At 41.7% G+C, this 16,606-nt stretch overlaps 1 protein-coding gene across 1 annotated transcript in view; it reads right to left on the bottom strand.

The window, feature by feature from the left end:
• DDX54 (DEAD-box helicase 54) overlaps window positions 1–16,606 on the bottom strand; it is a 39,476-nt gene that overhangs the window by 19,293 nt on the left and 3,577 nt on the right. The window contains exons 4-7 of the mRNA XM_029571805.1: window positions 16,347–16,535; window positions 15,880–15,929; window positions 15,647–15,688; window positions 12,485–12,580 (exon numbers count right to left, since the gene is read on the bottom strand). Coding sequence (XP_029427665.1) covers window positions 12,485–12,580; window positions 15,647–15,688; window positions 15,880–15,929; window positions 16,347–16,535 — 377 coding nt within the window. The remainder of the gene's footprint in view (window positions 1–12,484; window positions 12,581–15,646; window positions 15,689–15,879; window positions 15,930–16,346; window positions 16,536–16,606) is intronic.

Here is a 16,606-nt window from a genome sequence, read left to right as displayed (position 1 = left end):
GAAATTAAAATAAAAGCAAACTTTAATGATGTTATACTAATCCTAAACTCTTAGCACTCATGAAGACATATTTTTGATACATTGTATCAAGGTGTGACCACCAGTGCTGTGTATATAACTATATGTATTGTGACAATACTTGATGAATTACAAAAAATATTACTGTTGGTTACTATGAAATGTGCAGTGAAGAAACTTAATGACTTTTTCATATTTTGTAAGGAATTAATTAGATAAAGAATAAATTTAAGGTTTGTATAAGCTGATATAACTTACTGCCAAAATCTTGATTTTTGCTCGTAGCAAGATTACTGCTCAAAATTCTACCTGAACCTAAAAATACCAGCAAAATGAATCATTTAGTGAAATTGACTTGTAACAATCCCTTACAATTAGAGGGACCTTAATCCCCAAAGGTGCAAAGTACTACAAACATGAGATGCCGATTTTAAAGAGACAGATAACAAAGTGCAAAGTACTACAAACCACGTTGCCGATTTTAAGGGGCATAGATCGCTCCAAAAACATTTGTAAGCCACAAACCGTTATTCCTCAAACTTGCTGCAATGAATGCGTCATCCCTGCAAAATGTTACCGATTTTAAAAACACAAATCAATTTAGTGCAGAGTGCTGCAAAATCACGGCACCATTTTTAAGGGCATGAATTACACAGAAAAGACATTTAAGTCATGCAATGTTACTATAAACACTTACTACGATAGGAACATCATCCGTGCAAATTGCAGAATGTTGGCAAAAACGCTGCGCAGTCGTGGTGCTAATTTAAAGGGCTCAAACCGCGCCAAAACTATATGTCAATCAATGAGTTGGGAGTGGCTACTGTGAATGCCCGTATGTTAGTAAAGTGAACGGGGGATGAAGTAAATTGCAACTGAGCATATAATTATAATAAATTAATACAAAATGAGAGTATATGGCTTATTGTGCTAAAGAATGTTATAACCTCAGACAAAATAAGTAAGTGTTTATAGTAACATTGCATGACTTAAATGTCTTTTCTGTGTAATTCATGCCCTTAAAAATGGTGCCGTGATTTTGCAGCACTCTGCACTAAATTGATTTGTGTTTTTAAAATCGGTAACATTTTGCAGGGATGACGCATTCATTGCAGCAAGTTTGAGGAATAACGGTTTGTGGCTTACAAATGTTTTTGGAGCGATCTATGCCCCTTAAAATCGGCAACGTGGTTTGTAGTACTTTGCACTTTGTTATCTGTCTCTTTAAAATCGGCATCTCATGTTTGTAGTACTTTGCACCTTTGGGGATTAAGGTCCCTCTAATTGTAAGGGATTGTTACAAGTCAATTTCACTAAATGATTCATTTTGCTGGTATTTTTAGGTTCAGGTAGAATTTTGAGCAGTAATCTTGCTACGAGCAAAAATCAAGATTTTGGCAGTAAGTTATATCAGCTTATACAAACCTTAAATTTATTCTTTATCTAATTAATTCCTTACAAAATATGAAAAAGTCATTAAGTTTCTTCACTGCACATTTCATAGTAACCAACAGTAATATTTTTTGTAATTCATCAAGTATTGTCACAATACATATAGTTATATACACAGCACTGGTGGTCACACCTTGATACAATGTATCAAAAATATGTCTTCATGAGTGCTAAGAGTTTAGGATTAGTATAACATCATTAAAGTTTGCTTTTATTTTAATTTCACTTCTATGTGGACTGTAAAAATATTGCATGAATGTAAAAGTGTTATGATTCATATGTTTACATTATTTACATTTTAAGTTTCAGACACTTGAATTCCGATATATAAATATATTGAATATTGAATTCATAAATATCTACATACAGGTAATAATTATTTTTTACACGAATATGATTTCTTAAAAACAATAGATCTGTGGTCATGTTTGATTTGTATGCTGATTGATATGTTATAATTGTTTTTAGCCCCTGAGGCAGCCCCGTTGGGGCGAAACTCGGCCTGAGTCGGGCAAAGTATAAAATCTGTGTCTCCATCAAAATAAAGAAATTTTGGACTATATTTGGTGTCTAATCCACCATTTGCCTACACGGCGCTCTTAGATCACCTACCCTCCTGCTTCATCAGTCCTTCACTTTTGAGGATAATGTCCTATTCGCCTTGGAAGGACATTTTAAGTTTTAATGACCAACAGTTGAATGAGCTTTTACCTGATGAACCCTTCTTTAATGATAAAGATGAAGATCACGGTTTAGAAGACTTGTTAAAAAAATGGGAAGGGACTATCAATATCAGCAAAAGTCTAGTGAGAAGCACGCTCCATGCCTCGACACTTCTGGATTATTGCAGGTATAAAAGAATTCCTAGAGGACTGCGGATTAACAAACCGCCAAGCATGTACAAAGAAGATTCAGAGTTTATGACGGCATGGGAGGCGGTTCTGAATAAATGTTCATTGGACCTCATGATATTGATTATTAAAACATCGAAGAAACGAGAAGAGAATTTCAAGAGTAATTTGGACGAGCAATTGGAATATCTTAAGCAAAATGACCTTTGTTTCGATCTTATATATGAGGACTACAAAAAGAATTTAGCTGATTTCACCCGTGAGCTCAAAAATGTAAAGTATGAAAAGTTTAAACGCGACGAAAATGACTATAGTGATCACAAGGTATATAATTGGCATATACAAAAAGGTAATAATGTAAATGGTTTTCAAAACAATAAGTTTAATCAGAGAAATAATTTAAGACCTAGAGAAAATATCATTAATAATGAGAAGAAAACTAGGTCCAGTCCTGAACAGGTGAGAAATGCGAAACGCAGTCGCAGTCATACAGAGGGAGATTTTGACCCTTCTGCGCCACTGTTTTCTGAAACTGACCATACTAATAAATCAAGACAGATAGTCGCAAACAGACCAATGACTCGAGCCCATGAGGTAAACAAGTTATGGAGGAAGGAATCAGTTAATGAAGATCAATTACAGAATAAGACCGATAGTCCTTTTTTAAGAGGTCGAGGTACATGGCGTGGCACATGGCGCGGAAGAGGGAGAGGGAGAGGGAGGGGGAGAGGGAGAGGATACAATCAGAACCAGTACCAGTACAATCAGTACAATCAATATTAACCCAATCAGAGAATACTATTGTCAATTTATCAGTACGACCTCTCACTCAACATGAAACCATGGCACTCCAGAAAGGATTTTCTTTTGTACCCACTCCCACATACGATGCATTTAAAACTCGCACAGAATTATTCAAATTCACTCGCAAACTCAAAATAATTGATATTTTTTCAAATAAAGAGAACGTTACAAATGATATTTCCATTGTCAAAAAACCAAGCAAATGGCTTCCAGATGGTAACACAAATCCAGTGATTCAGACCTTTGAGAGTTTAGTTTTAAGAGATGTTGAAGAGTTAGAGACAAAGACGGATCCAAAGAAGAAATTCTATAATATGAGTCGCTTAGAAAGAGATGCACTGACAACGTTAGGAAAAGATAGTGAAATCGTGATAAAAGCTGCAGACAAAGGTGGCAGCATTGTAATCATGGACAAGATTAATTATATTGGAGAAATAGAGCGACAATTGTCAGATATAAATTTCTACAAAAAATTAGAGAAGGATCCTACAGTTACTCTCAAAACAAACATTGATAATCTACTTCTAATTGCAAAAAATCAAGGATTTTTAACGAAAAAAGAATACGATTTTTTAACAGTAGAATTTCCTGTGTTACCAACCATTTATACTCTTCCAAAAATTCATAAATCCCTTTCCAACCCGCCAGGCAGACCAATTATATCTGCAAATGGATCTCTTTTAGAACCGCTTTCCGTTTTTATAGACAGTTTTTTGAAACCTGAAGTAAAAAATATTCCATCTTACATCAGGGATTCAGCTCATTTTATAACGATTTTAAAGGATTTTAAGTGTACCACAGAGAATATTGTTTTAGTTACATTGGACATTGAGTCATTATATACTAATATTCCGCAAGAAGATGCATTGAATATGATCATCTCACAATTAGCAGTATGCAACCAGCACAAAAGGATACCCAACCATTTTGTAATGGAATTAGCAGAAACAGCCTTGAAAAATAATTTTTTTACCTTTAACAAGAATTTTTTCCTACAAATCAAAGGTGTTGCCATGGGTTCTCCCATGGCACCATCAATCGCAAATCTGTACGTAGCACAATTTGAATGCAATTATTTAAAAGAACACCAGTACAAGGAAAATATTCTGCTATGGAAACGTTACATAGATGACGTTTTCATCATTTGGAAAGGATCAATAGACGATCTTCATAAATTTCATGATTGGTTGAATATTTTAGACATAAATTTAAAGTTCACTTTAAATTTTAATTGTTCTAGTATCCCGTTTTTAGACATTTTAATTACCTTTAGTAAGGGTAATTTTGAGACAGATATTTACCGCAAACCAACAGACACCAATAAACTGCTGCATTACTCGAGTTGTCACAGTAAATCATTGCAGAGAAACCTACCTTTTGCTCAATTTCTTAGGTTAAAAAAACTATGTGGGAATGAGACGCTGTTTTTGACCAGATCAGAGGAAATGAAATCGAGATTTCTAGAGAAATCTTACCCGCAGAGATATATAGAGGCAGGTTTTAAGAAAGCTTCAGTGCAAGATAGGGACAGTTTGCTCAAAAAGAAGGACAAAAGAATTAATGACAAAGTAGTATGTCCCCTCACGTTTACAAACATGTCCTTTAAGATATCAAAAATTTTAAGAAAGCATTGGTCAGTCCTTCAATTGATGCCCTGCTTCAAGAACAAGAATATTCTAATTGCAAACAAAAGAGAAAGAAACATAAAGGAATTTGTTTCTCCATCAGCATTACCTCAGAAAAAATTGGTAGATAAAAGACCACCGGGACATCGCCCATGTGGCAATTGTTCGGTTTGTCCTGCAAATATGAAAACGACTAGTATACAAATACCGGGTACGAACAGAGAATTCAAATTGAAAACCTTTACAAATTGCAAGACAGCAGGAGTAATATATTTAGCGCTTTGTTCTTGTAACAAGGCTTATATAGGAAAAACCATTAGACCACTTAATAAGCGTATCATAGAACATAAGAGTAGCATAAAGAGGAAAATTGAATCAAAACCATTAGTACAACATGCTATTCAGATGAATCACACGTTCAGCGATTTTAAGTTCTGCGTTATTCAGCAGGTAGCTCCGAATTGGAGAGGGGGTAACTTTGATAATAAATTATTAAGATCTGAACAGAAATTTATTTTTGATTTTAAGACACTAGAACCATATGGACTTAATTTAGATATAGATTTTTCGGTGTTTTTATGATGTTTTCATCCCCTGGTCTGTTTGTTGATTTAATTTTCCCCTGTCTCTCTTAATTTATATGTTCTTTCTGTGTCACTTTTTATGGTAGTTCTACTTTTTATGGTGTTCTATTTATTTTTTAATGTTGATTTGCATAGCTGGTTTTATTGATGCTGGAAATTCATGTTTATTTATTCATTTTCTATTCATTTTTTAATGTTGCTTGAGATTCATACTTTGTGGATTTATTATTTATTACTATTTATTCATTATGTATTTTTATGTGCATCATGGTTCATATTCATACTATTTATCATGGTTTGAAATTAATTTATTGTATTCTAATATACAGTTCACATGGAATATGGCAGTAAGTCACATAAAAGTTGGTTTACATTTTAGTTCACAGCACTTTTTGTATATAACAATACTGAATTTATACTGTTAGAAATGTGACAGTTTTAAACAATACACAATAATTGAAAAATAACACAATATAAAATAATTTATTTTCATTATGCAAAAATCATATATACATGTGCTTTCATTATTCAATTTTTATTTTCATTCATTTTTTTCTCTGGTCCTATTCATCTTTCCCATTCACTATTTTGTCTGAGGTTATAACATTCTTTAGCACAATAAGCCATATACTCTCATTTTGTATTAATTTATTATAATTATATGCTCAGTTGCAATTTACTTCATCCCCCGTTCACTTTACTAACATACGGGCATTCACAGTAGCCACTCCCAACTCATTGATTGACATATAGTTTTGGCGCGGTTTGAGCCCTTTAAATTAGCACCACGACTGCGCAGCGTTTTTGCCAACATTCTGCAATTTGCACGGATGATGTTCCTATCGTAGTAAGTGTTTATAGTAACATTGCATGACTTAAATGTCTTTTCTGTGTAATTCATGCCCTTAAAAATGGTGCCGTGATTTTGCAGCACTCTGCACTAAATTGATTTGTGTTTTTAAAATCGGTAACATTTTGCAGGGATGACGCATTCATTGCAGCAAGTTTGAGGAATAACGGTTTGTGGCTTACAAATGTTTTTGGAGCGATCTATGCCCCTTAAAATCGGCAACGTGGTTTGTAGTACTTTGCACTTTGTTATCTGTCTCTTTAAAATCGGCATCTCATGTTTGTAGTACTTTGCACCTTTGGGGATTAAGGTCCCTCTAATTGTAAGGGATTGTTACAAGTCAATTTCACTAAATGATTCATTTTGCTGGTATTTTTAGGTTCAGGTAGAATTTTGAGCAGTAATCTTGCTACGAGCAAAAATCAAGATTTTGGCAGTAAGTTATATCAGCTTATACAAACCTTAAATTTATTCTTTATCTAATTAATTCCTTACAAAATATGAAAAAGTCATTAAGTTTCTTCACTGCACATTTCATAGTAACCAACAGTAATATTTTTTGTAATTCATCAAGTATTGTCACAATACATATAGTTATATACACAGCACTGGTGGTCACACCTTGATACAATGTATCAAAAATATGTCTTCATGAGTGCTAAGAGTTTAGGATTAGTATAACATCATTAAAGTTTGCTTTTATTTTAATTTCACTTCTATGTGGACTGTAAAAATATTGCATGAATGTAAAAGTGTTATGATTCATATGTTTACATTATTTACATTTTAAGTTTCAGACACTTGAATTCCGATATATAAATATATTGAATATTGAATTCATAAATATCTACATACAGGTAATAATTATTTTTTACACGAATATGATTTCTTAAAAACAATAGATCTGTGGTCATGTTTGATTTGTATGCTGATTGATATGTTATAATTGTTTTTAGCCCCTGAGGCAGCCCCGTTGGGGCGAAACTCGGCCTGAGTCGGGCAAAGTATAAAATCTGTGTCTCCATCAAAATAAAGAAATTTTGGACTATATTTGGTGTCTAATCCACCATTTGCCTACACGGCGCTCTTAGATCACCTACCCTCCTGCTTCATCAATCAGTACAGCTGGATCACAGACTATTCTGCAATGGACAAATTACTTACCTGATCATTTTGTTTTCCTTAGTGTAGACAGATGGTCTCAAGGTTTATGCTCCCCTGCCAGCAGATGGAGATGGAGTCGGGTTTCAAAGCTGACATCATCCTAGATACACCCCCCCCCCCCCTACAATGACCTCAGGCCTTCAGTATTTCTCCATCTCCAGCAGATGCGGACATGCTTTTCCTATGGGGATCGCTGTACCGTTTGGAAGAAGAAATTCTACTTTTAAAATTGGAGAAAAGATTGAGCCCCGCTCTCCTGCAATGATACCTAAAGGTCCCTCCCCCAGTTGAGAATTCCTGAGGTGATTTCCAAGATCCCTTAGAGGTGTGCCTTGGTCCAGTAGCCGGTTCCTGGCGTGGGCTTTGCTACTGAAGCAGCTGAAAGGCAGCGGGTGCAGAAAGCCGAGCACATCGTTCCCGATCCTGTTGGGGTAAGGGGAAGTGGGTTTCCGAGCAGGTTGAACGTCCCCCCGGTGGGCTAAGCCCCGCTTTAGGCTTGGTCGGCACACCGCATGGTAGGCTGTGGCGGCGCCATCTTGCGCACTTTAGTGCCTGTATTATCCGCTATAGAGCACACAGGCTGTGCGCATAACTGCATACTCGTACATATGCGCACAACTTACTAGGCGCAGAATACAAGTAAAGCTGGGCACACGGGCCGTGTGTGCAAATCACTGCGGCCCGCATAGGCACCCATAATCTGTGCACATAAAATTTTGAGTGCGAGCCTTCTGAACACGCAGTTACTGTTGCCAATGGCTCCGGCAGCAAAAAAACATAAGTGCCTTTCTCTCTGCACTGCTTGTCACATTAGGGCTGCACACTCTGACCTGGATTCCAACTTATGTCAGTACTGTGTGAAAGCCCAGGGAGAGTTTGCCTCCCTGGACTTTACTAAGCTTGGCTCCTCCCATTCAGAGATGGGTCAGTCTTGGTCCTAACTGGAAGTACCATGGATCCGAGTTAGGCCGGGTCTGGGTCACCCCTTGGGAGAGGGAAATTTAGCGGCACCCACCCCAGTACCTCCTGGGCTAGATATGGACCCAGCCGCCTTCTCTTGGGTGAAATTCTTTCAAGGCCTTCAAGCCTTTGTACAGGCGCAGTCTGCTACCTCACTTGCCCCTATCCGGATGGAACCCCAGCCGATAAGCCCTCTCCCAGTCCTAATCGGCAGATCTTGAGGCATGCCTCGACTCAAAGTTATCCCTGGCAGGGACCCAGTTGAAGAAGATGATCCAGATTCCTTGGAAGAGGGGTAAATCACCCCTGGTTTAGAACCGCATTGAACCATCTTACGGTTTTTCCATGGAGACAAGTTGCCGGCCCTGAAGATGCTGGGAGTTTCTGGGGCGGACTATGATAGAAACAAAGAAGAATCCCATTCTGATTTCCATACAGAAAGCCTCTTGCTACTTTCCAATACTAGAAACCATCCAGGAGTTGATTGACCTGGAATAGGATGCCCCCAGAAGCAAGTTTTAAAGGTGGACGAACTGTAGAAGCTCTATACCCACTGGATCCATCAGCGTTTCCCTAAAGTCAATGCGCTGGTCTGTGCCGTCTGTAAGCGAACAACTAACCCAGTGGAGGGAGGAGTAGTCTTAAAGGATGTGCACAATTGGCAGATGCAGTCCACCCTTAAACAGGCCTTTGACGCAGTAGCAGTGACCTTACAGATTGCTTCTTGTTGTGCCCTGGTAACTCAATCGTGCCTGCTCCTCTCTCAAGAGGTGGATGACTCGGGAGCAAACACCTTTTTAGTTGACTTGGGCTTGGACCTAGTTTGTACCACAGCCAGAGGAGTGGCCTTAGTGTGGCAGCCAGAAAACAGCTATGGGTGCGTAATTGGTCAGCAGACACAACCTCCAAGGCAAATATCTCACAAAGATGCCCTTTAGAGGATCACTACTCTTTGGAAGCGAAATGGAAAAGCTGGCCAGTAAATGGGGCGAATCTCTAGTACCCTAGCTACCAGAAGATAAGAGAAAGCAGTTACAGCATCCCACGCCCATGAGGGGTCAATCCAGGGGCTCCCAACGCTTTCGCCCCTACAAGAAACTGTCCTTTTGGAGTCGACAGCCCAAATGAGGGTCAGGCTCAAGATCAGGTTAGTCTTGAACCCCCCCCAATGATGTTTTGCCGACCCACCCCCAGAATGAGGAGACAGGGGTCAACTGTCACTGGTAGAAGATCACTTTGGACAAATGGGTACTGGAGGTCATCCAAGAAGAATATGGGCTGGAATTTCACAGCACCCTTAGGGACATATATCTCCTTGCCACTCAACACAAGAAGCAGGCAGTGGAGACTACCCTGTTAAGGCTCCTCAGGATGAGGTCTATAATCCCAATACCTACGCTCCATGAAAATACAGGGTGTTATTCCATCAATTTCATTGTACCCAAGAAGGAAGGTTCCTGTCGTCCCATCCTGGACCTCAAGAGCAGCAACCGACATGTACAAGTGATTCTTTTCTACATGGACACCCTATGCTCCGTGATAATGGCCGTACAAATCAGGAGAGTTCTTAACCTCCCTGGACCTATCTGAGGCCTACCTATATATTCCAATCTGGCAAGAACATCTATGTTTCCTACGCTTTGCGGTACTGGGTCGCCGTTATCAGTTCCGGGCTCTGCCCTTTAGCCTGGCCACAGCCCCTAGAACATTTTCCAAGATTATGGTGGTTGTAGCAGCAGCGTTGAGAAAAGAGTGAATCCTGGTGCACCCGTACTTGGAATTCATTGCCAGGGGATGTAGTTTCAGCAGTTAGTGTAACTGAGTTTAAAAAAGGTTTGGATAAGTTCCTAGAGGTTAAATCCATAAACTATTACATAATTAATAAGCAATAGTAGCATGTGATCTATCTAATGTTTGGGTACTTGCCAGGTACATGTGACTTGGATTGGCCACTGTTGGAAACAGAATACTGGGCTTGATGGACCCTTGGTCTGACCCAGTATGGCATTTCTTATGTTCTTATGATGACTGGATGATCCGGGCAAAGTCTGTGGAAGAGAGTCTCTGGGTGACCAACTGTGTGACCCTCCTTGCTTCAGGAACTCTGTTGGGTCATAAACCTGGACAAAAGCAGTCTCAGACCCTCTGAGTCCTTGGAATATCTGGGAGCAGTTCAACACCAAGCAGGGCAAGGTCTTCCTCCCGACCACACAGAAAAGGAAGTTGATGTCCCAAGTGCATCTGTTGATGAACACAATATGTCTGAGAGTGTGGAGCTATCTTCAAGTCCTCGGTTTGATGGCAGCAACCCTGGAAGTAGTGCCATGGGCAAGAGCACACATGCGACCACTTCGGCACTCCCTGCTGTCACATTGGAACCCGCTGTCAAGACTATTCAACTCGCCTCCACTTACCAATGGAAATATGCCCTTGGGTCAAGTGGTGGCTGCAGGTAGCTCATCTGGGCAGGGGTGTACCCCTGTCCCCTCTGAACTGGCTGGTCCTCACAACAGACACGAGCCTCTGGGGCTGGGGGGCTCACTGTCAGGAACTGACGGCTCAGGGGCATTAGACCAAGGAAGAGGCCCTCTGGAACATAAACTACCTGGAAGCCTGGGTAGTCCGACTGGTGTGTCTGCAATTCAGCCACATACCCCAGGACAAGCAGTCTGCGTAATATCGGATCACGCAACGGCAGCGTACATCAACCATCAGGGTGTGAACAAAAGCCAGCAAGTGTCACAAGAGATAGATCTCATTATGAAATGGGTGGAAATACATGTACAGATGATCTCAGCCTTGCACATCGCAGGAAAAGACAATGTCAGAGCAGACTTTCTAAGCAGAGAGAGTCTGGATCCAGGAGAGTGGGCCTTTCAGCTGGTAGTAGATTGCTGGGGGTCTTCTGTCCATCGACATCCTGGCCGCATCTCACAACGCAAAGGTTCCCCAATTCTTCCGTTGCACAAGAGATCAGTTGACACTGGGGATAGACGCTTTTGTTCAGACCGGGCCAGAAGAGGAGCTGCTATATATGCCTTCCCTCCTTGGCCCCTCCTAGGCAGGGTCATTCGCAGAATAGAGCACCACAGAGGTTAGTCCTACTAGTAGCTCCAGATTGGCCCAGGCGTCTGTGGTTTGCAGATATATGGAGACTGCTGGTGGAGACAGACCACCTGTTTGTCCTTCACGGTGGAAGGAAGCAGGGCGAACAGCTTTGCGGGCTACCAAAGCTCGCTGGATTTAGGGGGTGGTCACAAGAGCCTGTGTGGAGGCAGGAAAGCCATTACCCCTTCAGGTTAAAGCTCAGTTCACTAGGGCTCAGGCAGTCTCATGGGCGGAAGCTAATTCATTCTTGCACAAGAATTTGATAAATATCCAGGGGAGGAGAGTGACCGGCTCACTGGTAAATTCTCCCCCCAGCCACTCAGGGAATATAAGCTCCGGGAACCAGTGTTCAGAGCTCTGCCCTGCCACCAGCATGCTGCAGCTGCGCTAGTGCCAGAAGAGGGAAAAATCAGAAGAAAAATGAAATAACTTTTTTAATTTTAATTAGTCTAATTCGGGAGAAACCCTAAGGGATAAATAATTGATCTAGTCAGAGGAGTTAGGAGCAAACCTGTGCACCAATTGATAAATTTGAGGAGGATCAGGACCGCAGGTTATGCCTCTCAATCTGCTGGAGTCAGAGATATACTGAGGGATTGCAGGTGGCGCACCAGGGTATATGGGAGGTGCCTTTTCAGTTTCTCTCTGACTCCATCTGCTGGAGGGGAGGCATAACCCAGCAGTCTGGACTGATCCTGGTACGTACAGGGAACAGAGCTCACTCTCTCCTTGTAAGTCTGTTGCACACTATAGAAATGTCCCATCGGGCCCTCCACCCTAAATGAGGATACGTGAAGTTTAAAAAAAAGAATGCTATAATTATAAAGCACACCGGGATGTGATTTGGATGAAAAAGTATTACAAAGAAAATAGCTAATTATGCTTTACAACAGAGTAATTACACTATTCGACACACTCGACTACAAGCACAATCCCTGCCTCTGCCAAATCCCAGCCAGCTGCAGCACAGGCAAACCCCAGACCCCACCCTGTGCACCTCACACCCAGGACCTGTATGCAGGCCAAACTTCCCAAAAAGTGAATCCTGCCCCCCACCAAAACACTCACCTGTCCGCTTCATCAAAGACTACATACTCTACGCTCTGCAATTTCAGATTCATTTCCACTGCTACGTGCATAAGACGCCCTGGTGTGGCGATGATGCTGGGAAGAGAAAAAAAAAAAAAAAAAAAAAAAAAAAAGGATAAAGAAACCATTCTTGAAGTTGCATAATAACATAGTAATATTACTGATGGCAGAAAAAGACTAAGTGGGTCCATCTCGCTGCACAACAACTTTGTTAGGGTAGTAATAAACTACCCCCAAACCTTCTGATAAGGGTAGTAATATTAAAAATCAAAACCAAGCAACTGTCAAACCCATAAAGTTACTGCTAGCAACATTTTTACAGGGTGAGCAGCCTTCATGATAATTCAGACGATGCTGCTTGAATGTGTTTTGGATTTGGGCACAGAAGCAATCTAATGTCTGGACCGTACAAGTCAGGGCTTAGCATTGGCTATCATGTGAATCCAATTCCCCTTTCCCCGCCTCCCTCACCATCGAAGCAGAGAGCAATATCGTAGCTGCATTAAAATCATGTGAGCCAATTGGTTAAGGTCTCCTGTTAGGGGTAGCAGCTGCCGCGCCATGCTGGTTACCTCCCATGCACCCTTTTCTTCCTTTCCACCTCTAGCCTTTAGTTCAAGAAGTACAGCTAGGAGGGGCCACAGGAATAGAAGCTGTGGCCATCTGTCGCCTCCTTTTCTGCAGCAGACAAAAATCCAAGGCTGCAACTACCCAAACATTAGATTAATAAGCAATAGTAGCTTGTGATTTATTACTGTAATAGCAGTTTATGGATTTAACCTCTAGAAACTTATCCAAACCTTTTTTAAACCCAGTAACACTAACTGCTGAAACCACATCCTCTGGTAATGAATTCCAGAGTTTAACTATGCGCTTAGTGAAAAAGAATTCTCTTCGATTTGTTTTAAATGAGCTACTTGCTGACTTCCTTCTATTATCTAAGAGAGTAAATAATCGATTTACATTGACTTGTTCAAGTCCTTTCATGATTTTGTAGACCTCTATCCTATCCCCCCCCCCCCCCCCGCAGTCGTCTCTTCTCCAAGCTGACCTCTACCAGAACCAGACTCCTCAGTGCAAGCGCCTCTCTGCACCTCCACAGGTCAGGGAACTGCCGGCAATAGTTGAGGAGGGGGTTCCCCTGCCTTTCCAGCTGACACTGCTAGGGAACTGAAAATGGCAAAAGCCTCAGCATTAGACCCCGTCACCCACAAGGCTTGTTCCTCCCCGCACCTGTGGCACCACCAGCACCTTAAGGGTAAGCAGGGAAACAGTCCCTCAGCACCACGGAGCCAACATCCGGTCTCCTCCGCAAGCAGAGAAGCTGCTGAAAAGCCCCATTGCTGAGCTCAGAGGGACCTTGGAAATTGCCTCAGGAACTTTCACCTGGGGGAGGGACCCTTAGGTATCACTGCAGGAGAGCGGGGCTCGATCTTTCTAAATTTCTACCTTAAATCTGAAAGGCAAACTTTTTCTCTTCTAAACAGTACTGTGTTCCCGAGAGGGAAAACACACAATCCACATCTGCTAGGGAGACAGAGCGATACTGAATGGCTGAGGTCACTGCAGGTGTTTATCTAGGGTGATGTCAGCTTTGAAACCTAACTCAGTCTCCATCTGCTGGCAGGGGAGCATAAACCCATTGGCCCTGAGTCCATCTGGCTACATGCTAGGAAAATCCACATTGCTGAGCTCCCTGCCCAAGAATCTCTGATGCTGCAGATTCCTCTAACTAGTTCCTTTTTTTTTTCCTTACTCCGAGAACAAATAAATATACATAGAAACTAATACTTTCCTTTGGTGCAGAGTTTCAGATTCCAGGACAGATCAGAAAAGAGCCAGACTACTGGATATAGCCATCTCCTTTCGCCAAGCTACTGGATATAGCCATCTCCTTTCGCCAAGCTTTAGCGACCCAGCTCAGGACAAACCGTATAAAAGGGATACTTCCCTGCTTCTCTGGGCTTGCAGTGGAGAACTGCCAGCAGGTTCCACTGCTGTCTCGTAGGGATCTGGACCACCAGATGTTCACCCCATGGATCAAGCTATCAGAAGGGTCACTAACCCTTGCTCATCCACCTCAAACCAAGACCTCACAAACCCCTGGGAAGATCCAGAAATTGTGTCTTTTAGTCTTTTTTTCTCTCTCTCCCCCTAAACTGAAGGTTTTACACCATCAGCTGGAGACAAAAATACTGAGGGACTGCAGGAAGCACACGGTTTCGTACGGTATTGATGAAATCTTCTCTGTCTCCATTTGCTGGCAGTCAGGCAAAACCAGGGGTCTGGACTGATCTGGGTATGTACAGGGAACAGGCTGGTTAGTCTGACCTGTGTGGTGAGCAAATTCATGGAATTTCTGGATTCAGCAAGGGTGGTGAATGCATGGAATAGCCTCCCCGTTGAGGCATTAGAGACAAGAATAATATCTGAATTCAAGAAAGCATGTGTTAATTCAGAGGATCTCTGAGGGAGAAATAGGACTGCAAAACTAAAATTAGATGTTGTGGATGGGCAGATTAGCTAGGCTCTATGGTCTTTTTCTGCTATCACATTTCTATGTTTTGGTATTTGCTTATATTTTACCACCCCACATTAAATGTTATGCTTGTATTAACCATTATTTATAATTTATTTAAATATGTATTTATTCATTTTTATGACGAGACATTAGTGCACCCGTCAAAATCATCTGATTTTGTCTGTTATTTCTTTATCTATTCACCTTGTGTACTGATAATTTTATTTTGCTTCTATCCATATTCACATTTTCCATGGCTTTCAATTTTTTTGCCAAACAAAGAATCTGTTGCCAGGAGCTTTCATTTGTAGTGGCCATGCCATCATATGCCCTAAATCCAGCCACTAGGTGTCACCCTTGAGCAGTTACCATGACTCTCTTGCCCCGCCCCAAGGGAGGTGTATTACCATTGCTTCTGCAGCACCCCCAGTTCCAGATGTCAGGAAGCAGAAGATCCCATATGCGGACTGAAACATGGCTGACCCCTTATAATTCATTCTGATGGGAACAACAAATGCAGAGAATGCATCTGCCTGGTAGAGACACACCCTGGGTCTTTTAGCTTCAGACCATCCCGGACAAACTTTCACCTTAGATCCTTATTTCATATTATTACTCACATATCTGGATTCTCGTGAAGAGCGGCAAACTGGTCTTCCATTCTGTAAGAGAGACAGACATGATTTCTGAAGGTGGTAGGTGTTTCTAACTCACGGAGGTGTGAGGGATGGGCATGAATGGCCCCTTCCTGTCCCTGCTGGCTAATTCAGCTTTAGCAGGTTCCTCTCATCCTGTCAGATTGGCCACTGAGCAGGTGAGAAAGGGAAGAAAATATTAAAAAGGCAGAGCATACCTGTCACCGCCTAGGATCAGTGCAGTCTTCAAACCAGTGAACTTTCCGAGCTGTGGGGGGAGGGAAAAGGATAACATGAGGAGAGACTGTAGCTGCAGGATGTGTGTCTTATTTTTTATCTGGTCCCCCTATGACTGCTCTGCCTGATGCTGTCCCAGACCCTGGCCTCGCTGGTGGCTCCACCCCCTTCAAGATGTCATCTGCAGCAGACTTTAAACAGAGATCTGCAACTGGGGGGCGCAGGTCACCCCCTTTAGGGATGGCCCAGGGCAGTGGGATTGTTACTCAGGATGTGATAGGGTAGGCATCCCATGTTTTTGGGGAGAGGGGATTAGGTTTCTTGGGTCCTGGAAGTTTACTCTATTGTTCTTTGGTATTTAGATGGGTAGGTAAGGGATAGGGGTTTTGTGGCGTATTTGGAATAAATGTTTATTTTTTTAGTTTTGTATTACAGGGTTGCCTTGTACCTCTTTTGTGAATTTTAAGGTCTGGAGGGCAAGCTCCCGAGTGGGTGAGAGAATGAGCGCCCTCGCTCCCGTCTGGGCGCTGTGCACCTTCAGCTTCTCAAACATTGGAACGAGGAAACAGGCTGTCTTCCCGCTCCCTGTCCGTGCCATCGCAACCACATCCTTGCCATCCAGGATCACCGGGACAGTCTGCAAGGCACAACTGAAATTACTGCAATGACCAGATAAGAGAGGGCTACTGAGATGGCCTAAAGAGATCC

The sequence above is a fragment of the Rhinatrema bivittatum genome, chromosome 11 (genome assembly GCF_901001135.1).
Source record: "Rhinatrema bivittatum chromosome 11, aRhiBiv1.1, whole genome shotgun sequence".
Lineage (NCBI taxonomy): Eukaryota > Metazoa > Chordata > Amphibia > Gymnophiona > Rhinatrematidae > Rhinatrema > Rhinatrema bivittatum.
The sequence above is the reverse complement of the archived record's forward strand: the minus strand, read 5'-3'. Positions and strand labels throughout refer to the sequence as shown.